This window comes from Calonectris borealis, chromosome 1, assembly GCF_964195595.1.
Source record: "Calonectris borealis chromosome 1, bCalBor7.hap1.2, whole genome shotgun sequence".
Lineage (NCBI taxonomy): Eukaryota > Metazoa > Chordata > Aves > Procellariiformes > Procellariidae > Calonectris > Calonectris borealis.
Genome location: NC_134312.1, coordinates 51,075,901 through 51,091,435, shown reverse-complemented (window position 1 = coordinate 51,091,435; position 15,535 = coordinate 51,075,901). Strand labels below are relative to the sequence as shown.

Sequence of the window (15,535 nt, the reverse complement as noted above, 5' to 3'; positions counted from 1 at the left end):
AGGACCTCCAGGTTCTTGCTGCAAAACCGGAAGATGGGCAGACCTGGAAGCTCCAGCCCTACCTGAGGCTCAGGATATGGGCTCTGAAGCGGACTGAATTCTCCTTCAAAGCCACCAGCACTTGCAGTGTCCCTGCCATGGCAGTTGCTGCCCTGGCAGCTTCTGCTTCCAAGCTCTGAAGCCCACTATTCAGTCGCACTTCTCATACTCCTCAGTATCTCTGGTAACTCCGACAGGAAGCCAGGAGTTCAGAAACAAGGAAGCTACGGAAAAGACTGGAAATGCAGATTTTTAAGTTCTCACACTCAAAATCACTTGGAAATTCTGGAAAAAAAGTGCTCTGAAAACCCTTTTCAGACCTCCTACTCAAAAAGTCACAATTTTTACATGCTCCAAAGTGCAATAATCCTTGCTGTCCCTTCTCCCCTTAGTGTCAGAATGACAATCAGTAAGGGAATTCCAGCTTTCGAAGAATTCTGGGTGTAACTGTAAAATAGGAAGCACTTTGTAGTTGCTTTGAGAAAGACAAGAAACCTATGGTAAAGTTCAGAAACTTAGCCAGGCTTCCCAGATACCTTGTTTTTAACCAGGCAACTAATTAGAATCCACCACGCTGTAACCTTGCTAATTTGGAGCTAATTTGGAGCTAATAACATGGAAACCCACAGAAAATTATTGCTGCCTGAAGATCAGCCACAAATAAACACAATAGAAAAATAAAACCTCTGCATTCCATTCTCTCCTTCATTGGAAAAGTGTAATTTAGTTTAAATTCTAAGCATATGTTTATATTTTTGTAGTACACTTTAAAAGAAGAAGGAATTTTAATACCCTGAGACTTCATTAAACCTAACCTTTGGCGATTAAGGCATGCTGTGAAGCAAGGAGTGAGTGCTATTTGTGAAATGTATATTGGTGAAATACCAGCTAGTTTAACTCTACTGCGTTTTGAAACTTTGTCAGCAATAATAATTTTATTATCTGGGTACTTAACCGTCACCTTAGTGTCTAAGAGCCTTAATTTAGCTTCCTAGAAAAAGAGGAAACATTGTAGTTGTCCACGTTTGGAGGGAACACAAACTGGCAAACATACCACTGTTTTGAATTCAGACACTTGCCACAGCAGCCAGTCTTCGTTAAGTGTGTACAGGGCTTTGCAAGTTATCGCGTCAACAGGTCCTTTGTTTATCCTCTGATTGAGGGTTGTCACGAGTAAATAGAAAGGTTCACCAATTGTCTCCTAGGACATGAAACAAACGCAAGGAACATGTTTATTTTTGTAATCATTAAATGGGCATGAATAACTAGAAAAAAATCAAGTGTAACAAATTAAGTTATTTCCTTTTAACTAACTTGTTATCTTGCAATTAGAAAAGAAAATCCCTCTGAGCACATTTATCTAGTTATTTGTTTAACCTCCATCCTTTGCTTTTCGGTGTGAAAGTCTCATGCAAATAGCGAGGGACAGCTGGAGTGTGTGGCAAGAGAGCTCCCAGCCCCTTGCTGTGCACAAGCACACCACAGACAAGCTGCTCCTACTCCACCTGGCAGATGCTTCTTAGTTCCACCAAAGAGAGGGTGGGGGGTGAGACGTGCATGTGTTCACACTCATACTTCAGCTATTTCTTCCTTTTTCAGTCTTGTGAGAAAACAAGCTATCAACTAGTTTCCTTTTGAATTGGTGTCTCCCCTTGTCCCTGAAAAAAAGCCTTGGGAGCAAGGTGGGACACACTGCTGTATCAGTGAAAAAGGGAATTAAACTGGGATTTCCCTCTCCTGCCTGAACCCCAGGCTTCAGGAAAGCACCTGAGAAAGGAAGGATGGATCTTTGTTTCCATGGGACACCATTCCTGCAGCCTGGCTAAGGCATCTCACTAGCACAACTCTGTAAAGATGACTGGTGTATCGAGAACAGATCTCTGACAGTTCCTTGGCTCTCTCCTGGGGTTTCAGGAAACTGGTGTGAGCTGCTGAGCCTCAAACAATTCTGCTGCTGTATCAACGCAAGGACTGCTATGAGTGATACCAACAGTGCGATGCCATCACACTGGTAAGAGAGACAGGAAGCATAACCAAGCACTGAAACCAAGAACAAAGTGCTATCAAGTGCCCTAAAATAAACAAACAGTAAAATGAAAGAAAATGCTTATTTTGTTTCCACTTGAATTCATTTAGTTCTTGAAAACTGCAATGCTGTTTGGAGGTTAAAAAGTTTGGAAAGAAGTTTTATTTTCCAAAAGACAGTATTCGTTAAATCTCCATTATGTGGTAGCTTTCCAACAGCTTGCATAGAAAGGTAAGCTGCATTTTAACAAGCATGTCAGTCTTTTAGTATGACCACAATACGTCTCATGGAGATGAAATAACATCTGACGTGAGAAAAGAATATGCTAGAATTGCAAAATTACGCAAATCTCAGCCAAATAAATTACATGATCATTGCTTACAGACGCGCTCTTTTCCTACGTCCCATTGATGATAGCTAGCTAAGTCACCTAAACTAGAAGAGCGCACATTAATAATGTTAAATGTTAGACTGAATGCTTTAAACTGATCCCTCTAACAATTCCTATGGAAGAAATAACTTTAAAAAATTATTTGCATATCTTACATAGTGAAAAGATGTACACATACCCGGAGAAATCCAGAAAGGCAGACAGACATCCAGTTTGTCAGCAATTTTTCTACCACGGATTCAGTTCGTCTGAGCAGGAGCTTAGGCTGTACATTGCTTGATTGCTCCATCAAGTCCTTTGTCAACACTTCCAAAATATGGGTTAGATAAACTAGTTTAGTTTGTAGTGCAATAGTCAAGAAGGATGCAAACAAGCACCTGTTAAAAAAAAAAATAAAAAAGAAGAATGCTATAATATTTGGAATTTCTCTTCCCAGTCACCTTTAATAAATGAAACACACTTTAGTGCAGTTCATATCCTAAGTTTTCCCTCCTCAGGCACAGAAACTGTCCGCTGATTTCTACAAAGATATAAAAAATGCAAGTCCATCTGCTCTTGTGATTATTTTTTAAACACAGAATTTGTGTCTCTAAATTTAATTCTGCAGAACAATACCTGCTTCAGTGACAGAACATTTCTAAACTGTAGAACTGTTGATCTAACTGCAGGAAGTGTTTACAGTTTTGAAGTGAGTTTTCCTGCTCCTTTGCCTCTTTGCTTTCATGTAGAAACATTCTGATTTCTCTTTAATGGCTTGTTTTAATGGCAGGGTTTTTTCTTCCTCAGTGTGTGCAGATGGAGAAGATGGAAAAATGCTCTGGAGTAATGCAAGTTTGTTTTGCAAGAAGCAGAAATTACATTTGTGTGCTACAATCCATGTTGTTTTTTCTTGCTAATTCTTTGTCTTGAAGATGATAAGCATAATCATACTATACCTGTCTTTCACAGAGAAATTTTTCTGCTTTTCAAGGGTGTGAATGAGAGTAACAAGAAAGTTCTTGTTACAAATTAAAGCATGCAACATGTTGAAGCTTTCATCCTTGCTCGTTTGGTCTCTGCTCTGGAATAGTTAAACAAAAACAAGCAAACTGTAGTTTGGCTATGATGGATTCTTAATGCTCAGAAAAATGGTAAGCAACATATGGGATAACATCCTGGCCTCATTCAAATCAGTGGGAATTTTGCATTTATTTCATGGGTCTCAGGATTTTACCAAAGATGCATTTGCATTTGTGTACAACACAGAGTACACACATGCAGAGCATACATTTTCTGTCATATACACAAAGCAATGCCAATAGTTAAGTTTGCCTGTCATTTCCCATGACTAGATTCTGTTTATTTTATTTAAATAAGTCATAATATACATTGGGTAACAGCATCTTACATATCAATTTTTTTTTATGTATAAATCCATGTAACCCTCCTCATGGGGGAAAGGGAACATATTGAAAATGCAATCTGATGTGTTCAAGGACAACACTGAGATAAGGGATACAATCACCCTTGAAAAAATATTTATTAATTAAGGCATATCACACTACATCAACTTACCTGTGGCATGTCTTCACTGAAGATGGATGCAAAGCCTCCTGACTAAAATATAAGACAAGTGATATTTATCATTCTTACGTATACCAAAAGTTTCTAAAACATGTACGATAAACACGCCAAGCATGTTCCTGATGGCATACAACTTGAAATAAAAGAATGGAAATGCTGGCTTCTAATGCAGCTACAATATAAAAACTCTACCCAGTAACTTCTGCAAAAGTGCTACCAAGGTTCACCAAAAAGTGAACTCTCAAAGATGACCTGGTATTGATTTCAGTATTACTGTGTGTGTTACTCTATGCTGCTGAGCTGCACTAGCACAGCATTCAACTAATGCTCCGCAGGAAAAGCTGTTTATTACCCTCATCTGCAAATGTGCTGGTGTGCAAGGGGTGCTGCAGGCTGCATCCTTCTCGGAGGGCAATGATAGCCTTTGGTATATGGGGTTTCTGTAACAGAGTGACACTTGAGTTCATCTGCCTCCATTCATTTCAAGGCACTTTATGAATGTTGACTAATGAACTCTCCAGGAGGTCCATGCTCTCAGTCTTCAGAGAGGCACAGGTGCCACCACACATCCAGCCCCAGCGAAACCTCTCACAACAAAGGGAAGCCCCCAGTTCTCAAATACCTTGTTGATGCCTCTTGTCTGACTCTTACAGCCTCTAAGGTCCCAACACAGCTGCATGTTCCCAAAGCAGCACCCTTGAGCAACAAATTCACACTAGTAACATTTACTGTCATCTGCTTTATCTGTGATGCTGGCAGCCCCTAGTTTCCTTATAAAATCATAGAATCACAGAATGGTTTGAGTTGGAAGGGACCTTCAAAGATCATCTACTCCAACCCCCTTCAAAGATCATCTAGTCCAACCCCTGCAAGGGACATCTTGCAGTAGATCAGGTTGCTCAAAGTCCTGTCCAGCCTGACCTTGAACACTTCCAGGGATGGGGCATCCACAACTTCTCTGGGCAACCTGTTCCAGTGTCTCACCACCCTCATTGTAAAGAATTTCTTCCTTATGTCCAATCTAAATCTATCCTTTTTCGGTTTAAAACCATTACCCCTCGTGCTGTCACTACAGGCCCTGGTAAAAAGTCTCTCTCCGTCTTTCTTATAAGCCTCTTTTATATTGAAAGGCTGCAATAAGGTCTCCCTGGAGCCTTCTCTTCTCCAGGCTGAAGAACCCCAACTCATTCAGGCTTTCTTCATAGGAGAGATGTCCCAGCCCTCTAACCATTTTCGTGGCCCTCCTCTGGACTGGCTCCAAGAGGTCCATGTCTGTCTTGTGCTGGGGACCCCTGAGCTGGATGCAGTACTCTAAGTGGGGTCTCACCAGAACAGAGTAGAGGGGCAGAATCACCTCCCTCGACCTGCTGGCCATGCTTCTTTTTGTGTAGTCCAGGGTACAATTGGCTTTCTGGGCTGCAAGCGCACATTGCTGGCTCACATCTAATTTTTCATCTACGTATCTGATTTTTCATCTTTCCCTTTCCTCATGCCTCCTGTTCTCTTCACCCCGACCATACTCTTTTTCCTCTTCCTCCACTGGCTATTTTTCGAGAACATCTTCAGCACCCCTAACATCACCTACCAGTAAAACACACACACACAGAATGAAACAACCAGAACCATGTTAAAAGTTTAAAATGCTTGTGAATAGGGAACAAGCATGGTAGCATTAAACCAAACAATGTGGGAAATTGAGGGAAAACAGAAATAATAATTCAAATTTAACAAGTAAAGCAAAAATCAGGGTGAACATAAAGAATATCTTAAGAATAGATGTAATATCCGTAATAACCTACAAGCATTGAGCACAAAACAAAAGCTATCAAGCCAGATTAAAAGCTCTCAAGCCAGAAAATTAAAGCAGCGGGAAGCTAGAAGCTCAAAATGAAGATGAGGTCCATCATTCTTAATTTTGGGTATCTGACTCTCTCTTTAAGCAATTCATCCCATCCTGAGACAGATGTCTCGGGCAAGTGGGATGAATTACTTTCTTGAGCTGCCTGTCTCTGCACTGACTACAGAAGATGCTTAGCAAACAGCTTTGATGTCCGTGTTTAAACAGCTTAGATTAGATGAGACGAAACCCATTGAACACACTGGAAGGCAGAAAGAGTAAAATATGGACATCAGCCAAACACATGAGGTTAGTGAGGGACATGGTGGTTTGTCACTTTGACGCTTCTGTCAATCCTTCTGACCTCGGTTGCAATTTACTACCCCATTGCCTTTTCTGTTCGTCTGTAATATTTGTTTAGTAGAGCACTGCTCTCCTACCGCATTCATAAAGCACAAGGCATGTTTGGACACTCCCGCAATGTAAACGGTAAGTACTTAGCAAGAAAAATTGGTACACAATATGTTAAATAACTTGCCTGACACCGTATGTCTGTGGAGAGCTAATGGTGGCAAGTTTACCTTTGCGGTATCAGTATTTCAAACTGACAAAATCTAACTGGAATCATTTCCAGGATGTGCAGTGGCATGAGACTCGCAAAAGCAAAACAGGAGCCCTTCCATTTCTGACTACACATAATGCAACAGAGTGGCAGACTTCGTGCCTTTTTTCCTTTCCTTTTTATTTACATAAAGCAAAGCATTTCCACCCAGACAGCTTCTACAGATTGTTACTGTTTCGACAGGGGACTATCACTAGGAAAAGACATATTCCTAAAAATAAAAACACTATTTTAATGCTAATATGCCTGGCAACAAAACAAACTGAAAGGAAAGAGATGCAGAAGGTAAGGTTTCCTTGGTCCACTTTCTTCAAACCTCCTAGTAACCCCATACAAATTAGACTGGGGGCATCAGAGCAGTACCAGAAGAGATATTCCCAGTTTCCTTTGCTATGAGAACTGGACTCAAAGTATACAAAGACTATGCATATGTAATTGTTAAATATTATTCTGCCTTAGTATCTGGTATTTGGTGTTGTACAAAAAAGGCCCTGATTCTGCACTATCACATGTGTTTAACTTTATCACAATGAGCTTTTAGTGGGATCAAACACGGCGATAAAGTGAAGCAGTGTGCAGATAAGACTGCAGGACTGGGCCGCAGCAGTGATGAGTAACACATGAAGACTAATAGATAATTCGCACACATACCGGCTATACCCTAAAACACCACAGCACTAACCAAGGGTTTCTACTCATTGGTGTCAGTTACACATCAAAATATCACCAACTGAGATCACATCTTCTGCCAATTAGTAAATGCCAGTAAGCACTGGTTAACATCATGATATAATTTTGAAAGCTGTGGCAAATGCGCTTATCAGCATTGTAATGTGCTACATATGCAAAAAAATAGCAAGAGAAGTAAAACATTCAAGAGAAGGCCTCTTCGGTCCTTTGACGTAGTGGCAAAAACTGCTCCAAAGAACAATGAAAATATTCACCTCTAAACTGGACAGCACGTAAGTACTCGTGTAAATTTTTAAGCATTTGGCCTGCACTCCTTTGAATCAAGGTCTTACCATTTCTGTCAGCAGCTTGGAGTAGAAAGTCAGCACGACCTTAGAGCCGTTTCTTCATCCCACAAGTCTAATTAGGAAGTGTCATGATGTTAGCGAGCATGTTAGCTAGCCTGACTGTTACTTTAATTAGCTATAGCATGGAAAGTGAAAGCATGAGAACAAAAAAAAAGCATGGATAAATTATAGCTTAGTTAGGATGGCCTGAAAAGCAAGCAGCTTTTTGAGGCTGGGCAAAAAAGAAATGGATGCACACACAACCCTTGAAAATTCAACCATGGTGCTTTATCTACAGCATTTAGGCTTGGTTAAATAGAGATGTACAGCCTTAAGTGTTCTTTGGTAATTCTTGATTTAAGAAAAGTGTGTTGTGAAAACAATGTGCAAGTACTGTGTAGTATTTACTTTAGTTATTTGATCCTGACCTTCCTAGCTTTTTCATTATTAGGCAGGGCTGACAACTGAAGGACTTGTAAATATTTACCTCTGGAAAGAAAGTTCTAAGAGCAAAGTGTTTGTAGTCAAGGAAGGGAACAGTTCCAAAACTATCCACCACGTCTAATTCATCCATCTGCAGTTCAGCAAATCCTGAAAAAGCACCCCCATCCCCACCCAGAGTTAGTTTAGTTGACACAAAATCATCTTCACAATTATAACTTGGCCCCAATAGATGTTTCTTAAAAAACAGTTTTCAGGGAAGAGGGGTTGTTTTTCTAGCTGAAGCTCTTATGAGCAGGAAAGTACCAATCCTTTCCCCCCCCCCCTTTTCTTGAAGGAAATTTTACATGCAATCCTATTAGCTCAGTGCTATCTGCTACTGCAGTGCACACCAACATTGAAGAGGAACTCTGATGCAACACAAAAATATTCTAACGGCTATAAAATTAAAATGTTTATATAATGTGAGCTTCTTCACAGTTTCAGTTCAGAAATTATGCTGTACTTAAGCTCTATAAAGCTCTTTAGACCTACCCTCACGTATTTCCTTCCGAATCTCATATTCCAGCAGTTCAAGTTGCTGACTCTGTTTACGAGTTAACTCTTTGGATTTGTATCTAGTAACTATGAATGCCGCTAAAAAGACAGAAAAAAAGATTCTGAGTACAGAAATTGCAGAACAGACAATGCCTATTTTAATATTATTTTAAGAAACAGAAAGATTAATATACATTTGCCCTCTCTGGAAGGATTACCGTTTCTACTGTTGTCAGTGTGCTAGTACCCATAAGCCCTAGTTATCTGGATCTAAACCCCAATGTTTAATAAAAACCAGACCTTTTAACAAGGTCTTAGAATTGTCAATCCAACTTTATTTGAAAGTACAGCACACCCTGCTATGTACAACCTGCACAGTGAGACACCAAATCTAACAACCACTTCTACTACTAGCAACCTACTTAAAGTAGCACTGATTAAACAGGAAAAAGTTGTTTTGAACAGGAAATCCACTTCCAAATTGTTAACTTCTCTAAAGCTTATTTTGAGACAGTAAAGGCACGAGATACGGTTCCTGTAAAGGTAATGCACTTTTTAAAAAGAAACCCAACCAAACAAAAGAACAAACCCCTAAACTTATTACAATAAATGGAAATTTATCAAATACATAACCAGGTCAAAACAATCAGAAAAACAGGAGTGACAAAAAGAGGAGGGGATAACTATTTACCCCCCCCAATTTAGTGATGACCTACAAATTGGTGAATGGTCCAAATGAGACTGAGCAGAAACACCACAAACACTGCCTGAGGATAAGCAGTTTGTTAGGGAAGGTCTGCCCCAGGGACAGGAGGGGAGCCCAGCTCTGACAGCCGGAAAGGCCCAAGTTGTGACGCAAAGATGTCAGTCCTACAGCTTGCCTCACTAAACGGTGGCGAGCAATCCCAGCAGACCAGCCAAAACTAATGTCTTGTAACATGCTGTAGTCTGACACGACGGACTTCATCACCAGACCAAAGTTAACTTTGTCCACTCTTATTGGGAACAGGGGAAAACCACCAGACTGTTTGTGACAGTCCCCAACATGTATGTGTGTATGTATATGTGTTTATGTGTCATGATTATACCCTTCAGCAAATCAAAAACTGAAAACACATTATTGTACTTACCTATAATGACACCCACTACAATAGGTAGCAAAATAAGAACATATAAATATATGTGTGATGATGTTGGTTTGACTTCATGTTCAAAATTTCCTAATTTGACCTGAAGAAAAATAATGGCTGGGTTAAAAGAGGACAGGTATTATACCAGTGCTTAAAATGACATTTAATGTATATAAAAAAATATGTATTTGAGCCTGGTTATGCAGATTATTGGGAAGACAGAAGCAATTTGGGAAAACGTACGTGAACCAACACAAACTTAACTTTTACTGTATTTCATGTTTAAGCAGGATAACAGAGCAGTGACAAGAGAAAAATTTGGAGGTCCTCATGCAGCACCAAAGTTTGCCATTGCTCTCGCTGCAAACTAGAATGGCAAGATCTGGCCTCCAGCTGGCCAAGTGGCTCATGCACTTCCGAATCGCTGCTGAACGTTCCGGCATTTTGAAGCGAGGAAGGCACATGTTAATAGTTAAAAACATTCCATTGCACTCACAGTGTTACTGTGCTGATCAGAAAGGTACGGTAAGACTCATGGGAAGTAAAAATTTTGATAGACACCTGGCCCACAGCTCTCTTCCCTATTTCTTTGCAGAAGTTTCAACCTCTTTATGTAGGATGTAGGGTGTTCCTGAAGGTCCGCTTAAGAACAAATACAACATACAATACATGTACAACATCCCCCAACAGTCACTGGGCTTGTCAAAGGCAGGACAGGCATTAATTCTTAGGAATACACAAAAGTGCTGAAGTCTGCCAGATGCCAAACTGAGGCATTCACCACTGATAATTATGGCAGAAGAAATTTCACAATGGAGGATCTCAAAGAGGACTGTGAAAGCACATAAATAAAGGGTAGCTAAGACTATAAACAGACTAGAAGTAAAAATACGCTTTGACACAGAAAAAAGAATTCCACCAAGTGCCAGGGATAGAAATGAGCCTGAGATAATTGAAAAGGAGAGTTGGGTTGAAATTATTTTGGGTTACAGAAGGGAAGGCAGAGATCTGGTGATTTCAATCACTGACTGTCACAGGAGGTGAGCAGCCAGGGCAGCTGGACACTGCCAACTGGATCGTCACATTGCAGCTACATGGACATGAGCAAGCAAAGAAACCCCACAGGGCTGAAAGGACACAGCCTTCGTATTTCTGGGGCTACAAAGAACAGAAGACAAAGCAGACCTAGTTCCTCCATCAAATGTATTTTTTTCCTCGGTTGTTTCTGTGTTTTCACAGTTCCTATACAAAGTACTTTCAGTCTGAGCCTTCCTAGGATCCCATTTGCCTTTTCTAAGGCTGAAACGCATTGGTGGCTAAATACATTAATCATCCCGTGACTAATACACCTGACTTTCTCCACTTGTCATGTCCAACCAAAGCATTCCTAAAGCAGAAATTCCTGTTACTCATCCCTGCTTATTGAAAACTGAGGCAAAGCATTCATTTAATTTTTCATTCATACTTAGATTATCTTTAATCTTCACCATAACTTTCCTACCCAGTGGCCCCATTTCTTCCCTTATCTTTTATTTACCTTGCTTATGAATCACGGACTAAATAAGATACATCTGAATTAACCCGATTCCTATTCCTAAATTCATTTCATTCTTCCTCCATGACATTATAAAACATCCTCTGGACTGGTAATGCCTCTGAGCTTTATGTCATCAGCAAATGTTATTAGTACATGCCTTATTTTTGTGCGCAAGTGACTAGTGATATTAAATAATATCTGTATGAAAATCAACATTGCCCAGAGTCAGCTCCCCACACAGCACCCAGTTTTTCTAATCCCTAGCATCTTCATAATCACCATGTTAAGTAGTTTAGTGAATGACTTCCAGATACATGTGATCTTCCGCTTTTTTGTTTTTGAGGAAATCACTCATCTTACCAAATAAAGATATCTAGCATAATCTGCTTTTATTAAAAAGAAGTTGACAATTATCCCGTTTTCCATTAACCTCCAGGCCTTTCATGAGTTCCTCATTCAAAATACATTATAAAGCTTTACATAGAGCTAGGATTAACTCAGCAAGCCTCTATTTGCCTAGTGTTTTTTTTTTTTCTTTTAAATACTGGTTTTATATTTGCTGCTCTCCAGTCATAGAGTACCTCTTCTGACTCTACAGTTTTATTTAAAATCTTTCCTACTAAGCCTTCAAAATCATGTGCCAGTTCTTTCTCAGTGCTGCGATGGGAATGATCCTGTTCCAGCTGTCTTGAGCCCCTTGATCTATCTGAATCTTACTTCTGTCACAAGAATGGCGTTTTCTTCTTTGACACCTCCATTCAGACTGATCATCCTGTCTTTGACCCCACACTCAATATCCTCTTTCTTCCTGAAAACTAAAGCAAGAGATACGTTTATTCTTGGGCCATAGCTATCTTTTATACTCAGCTTATCCTTTCTTCAGAGTGGCCCTACTTCTTCTATGATGATTTATTTATAAGATTGAAAAAATACGTGATGCTTTCCTACTTTTACATTTTTCTTGATGTTGGAAAAAATAATTTTTAAGGTACCAGAAGTGAAATGTGACATTTATAACTATTGCATTTGATTTGCCTTAGCGAAGCGGTGACCTTTCTATGACAGTCACTCCTATGAAGCTTGCAGGATGAGCATGTGATATTGCAAGGCAATGTTAATATTTAAATGCAACACCAATCCCAGAAAGGCTTTTCCATGCCATAACTGGCTCAGACGGCAGGATCCACAGATGGGGGATCAGTTAACAGTGATATGAAATTGAGAATAGCTTCGTTAATCTTTACTATAAGCCATATGCCTTGAAGTCAATAGAGTTATTTCAGTTTTATACCACCATGCACTGCAATAAGAGTCTGGCACCATTTTTCTCCCTCATAAATGGTGATGATTGCTTTTTAAAAAATTCATATCTTCATCTTATTCATGGAGCAAATATCTTAAGCTGCCATTTAGCTTTGACATCCATGCTAATATTCTTATATTTGGGGTTGGCTTTGTGCCGTATGTTCAAAGCATTTTGGCCTCCCTGGTGCACGCTGAATTTTACCCCCTTTTTCATATCTTCATCTTATTCATGGAGCAAATATCTTAAGCTGCCATTTAGCTTTGCCATCCATGCTAATATTCTTATATTTGGGGTTGGCTTTGTGCCGTATGTTCAAAGCATTTTGGCCTCCCCAGTGCACGCTGAATTTTACCCCCTTTTTCATCCAGAAATGCCTTCTCTTCTGTCTTAGTGGTGATCACTATGCACTGTTCAAGATCCTTACCTACTTCAGTGGGAAAAAGTGAACAGGAGGACACAACCCTTTTCCTCATGGCCACACTGCAGCAGCAGATTGCTTACAGATCTAAGATGAGGGGCTCTCCTGGAGCCAGTGATGCTTTATCGGTGACGTCTGTACTGCAGCCAGAGGTCTGACAAGCTACCGCTCTCCTGGAGCTCAGCAGCAGTGAGCTCAGCTTGGACTGCAAAGCCTACCTCTGACACTACAGCAGTAACCAGCCAGTGAATGGACTCAGTACCTAAGCTGGGCAGGCATGCTTAGATGTGAGGAAGACAACCGGACTACCCAGTACCAGGAGAACAAAAAATGCATCCAGCTCCTCCCTCTATAAAGAGTATTCATGACCACAGCATTAATGCTACATTTTACTACATTTGCATAAATATCCAAATATTGTTAAATTGCAACAAAAGGGAATTCTACTTACAAAAACTTTCACTGTGGAAAAGTCAATCTTGTCTGTTCCTTCCCTTTTGAATTTGCACAGTATGGTGCTACGGTCTGGTTTTTTGGTAATATTTTGGACGCTGAACCATATCTTTTTGGTCTGTGCACCATTCATATATGACAGATAAACCTCTACCTCAGTTTTAGAAATATTCAAGTTGTCATTTTCTTTCTAGAGGGAAAAAATTGAAGATAATAAACAGTCACTAAATACAGTAAGAAGTAAAACGATCCCCAATGACGATTTTAAGTAAGGAATTATAGTTTATCACTTTCAAACTTACATATATTTTCAATTCCAGATCAGGATCCAGCTCAGTGTGCAGTTGGTAGTTAATGAACACTGGGTCAGGGTGATAGTGTAATTTGACACATGGTATAAAGGTAGTTTCCACTTTTAACATCATATCAACAACTTTACCCTCTGTTGCATGGCTCAGGCTTGGCGTTAAGTAATGATATTCAGATTCATTTCCAGGACACCTAGAGACCTAGAAATGCAACAGCAAAGCTGTAACAGTCATTAAGCACTCAACAGTGGGTACAACTACAGAGGCACTCGAAATCATTTTAACATCTTCCTGACTTCACACAGATATCTGCTAAACCTCTTCTCTGCGATCAGGGCTGCACGCAGAGCACCTGGGAAAGTTTCTGTGTTGAGCTTGTGTCTACCTTTAAGCACATTTATCACGCACTCTGCACGCTGCTTTAAGGCAGATTGCACACTGCTAAGGCAGCTATTTCCTGCAGTGAGACGGGAATAGCGACAGTGATTTCTCCTTCCTTCCCCTCAATGCAGGTGACAAGAGAAGAGCAGGACTAGCTCTCCAGCACCCCTGGGCATTGGCTCTCCCCAGCTTAACTCCTGATAGAGGGGAGTTGCTACAGTCACCCCATTGGTTATGCCATGGGGTGGTGCTGCTGTTTTCTAGTCTCTGTGCTGCAAGCCCGGGAGGAAACAGGGTGCTCACCTCACAGCCTTGGAGGAAGGGTTTCATCCCAAAATCAGCTTCCGTCTCCCGCCCCTTGCTGAGGCAGCGGCACCATTTGGGTTCTCAACACAAAGCCAGAGAGAAGTACACCACCCCCTCCTCCAACAGACCCATATATGGAGGCTGGGGAGGCTCAGAAAGGATGAATTTGGAGCAAGTCTCTAGAGCATAGAAAAAAGGCTCAGGGAATTATGCAGGAGAGTAGCTTATGTGCAGTCATGATCCCATACTGAGAATGTGTGCAACTATAATCCTACAAGTGGTCATATTTATTTCAGTAAGGTGACTGATGTGTGCCTGCAAAGTGTTTGAAAAACATTGAGATCCTCCTGAAACCTTAGGAATAAAACCTAATCCCTTAAGAGACCTCTATTTGGTATTGTAAAGGAGATTAAGACTTACGGTGAGGTTTGATCTCTGGTCATCCGAAATAATCACACTGTCCACCACATTAAAATTTCTACCAACCGTAGTAATTTTGCGACCACCACTGTAAAAAAAAGGGGGGGGGGGAAGGGAGGTTAACATTATCTGTTTTCTCACAGGTAAGTCCTGCATTAAGGCTTCAGCTGTGAATAAACTACCCATGTGCATTTTGCTTTGGTAGCAGCCAATATAATAAAGTCAAACTGCAGGACAAGATAATTTGAGCTATAACTGTGTACTTCCTATATTCCTGTACTCCCATTCTTTCTTCATAACGTAATGGTAAATACTTTTGCTACTGCAAAACCAAATGACTTGATAGCATATACATGCATACTCCTTTTCAGGGACTCTCCACCTTGTTTTCTATTCATGCAGCCAAAGAACTAGACCGTGATTTAATATTCTATCTTGAAGACATGGTATTTCACTGCCCCAGAGCAGCCCTGCCTGTGCTTAATTCTTGCCTTCTTCAGGACAAACCGATGGTGCCAAGCACCTCACAGGAAACATTCTCGGCAGTGTTCAGACCATCTGTCTCAGCACACACAATGGTGCTTATGTCTGAGGGCTCTGGCTCGCAATCTCTGCTGAACACAGTTGGAGTGGTTTAAGGTATTATTAATTTCCAGCTGCCTGAGCTGCCCATCACCTGGAGATGAGAGCATGTGTCCTAGCTGCTCAGCTGCTGCAGCTGCCAGCCCAACTTACTACCTCAAATCCACACTTGCCAGTGCTTGATGCCCAGATATCAGATTAAGAACGTGAAAGTGGGTAAAA

The 15,535-nt window shown here is 40.6% G+C and overlaps 1 protein-coding gene across 1 annotated transcript in view; it reads right to left on the bottom strand.

Moving 5' to 3' along the window:
- Nucleotides 1-15,535, bottom strand: part of PLXNC1 (plexin C1) — a 73,232-nt gene that overhangs the window by 23,654 nt on the left and 34,043 nt on the right. Inside the window, exons 12-21 of the mRNA XM_075151202.1 lie at nucleotides 14,732-14,819; nucleotides 13,619-13,825; nucleotides 13,315-13,506; nucleotides 9,603-9,702; nucleotides 8,470-8,571; nucleotides 7,982-8,085; nucleotides 4,011-4,052; nucleotides 3,392-3,516; nucleotides 2,635-2,833; nucleotides 1,094-1,240 (exon numbers count right to left, since the gene is read on the bottom strand). Coding sequence (XP_075007303.1) covers nucleotides 1,094-1,240; nucleotides 2,635-2,833; nucleotides 3,392-3,516; nucleotides 4,011-4,052; nucleotides 7,982-8,085; nucleotides 8,470-8,571; nucleotides 9,603-9,702; nucleotides 13,315-13,506; nucleotides 13,619-13,825; nucleotides 14,732-14,819 — 1,306 coding nt within the window. The remainder of the gene's footprint in view (nucleotides 1-1,093; nucleotides 1,241-2,634; nucleotides 2,834-3,391; nucleotides 3,517-4,010; nucleotides 4,053-7,981; nucleotides 8,086-8,469; nucleotides 8,572-9,602; nucleotides 9,703-13,314; nucleotides 13,507-13,618; nucleotides 13,826-14,731; nucleotides 14,820-15,535) is intronic.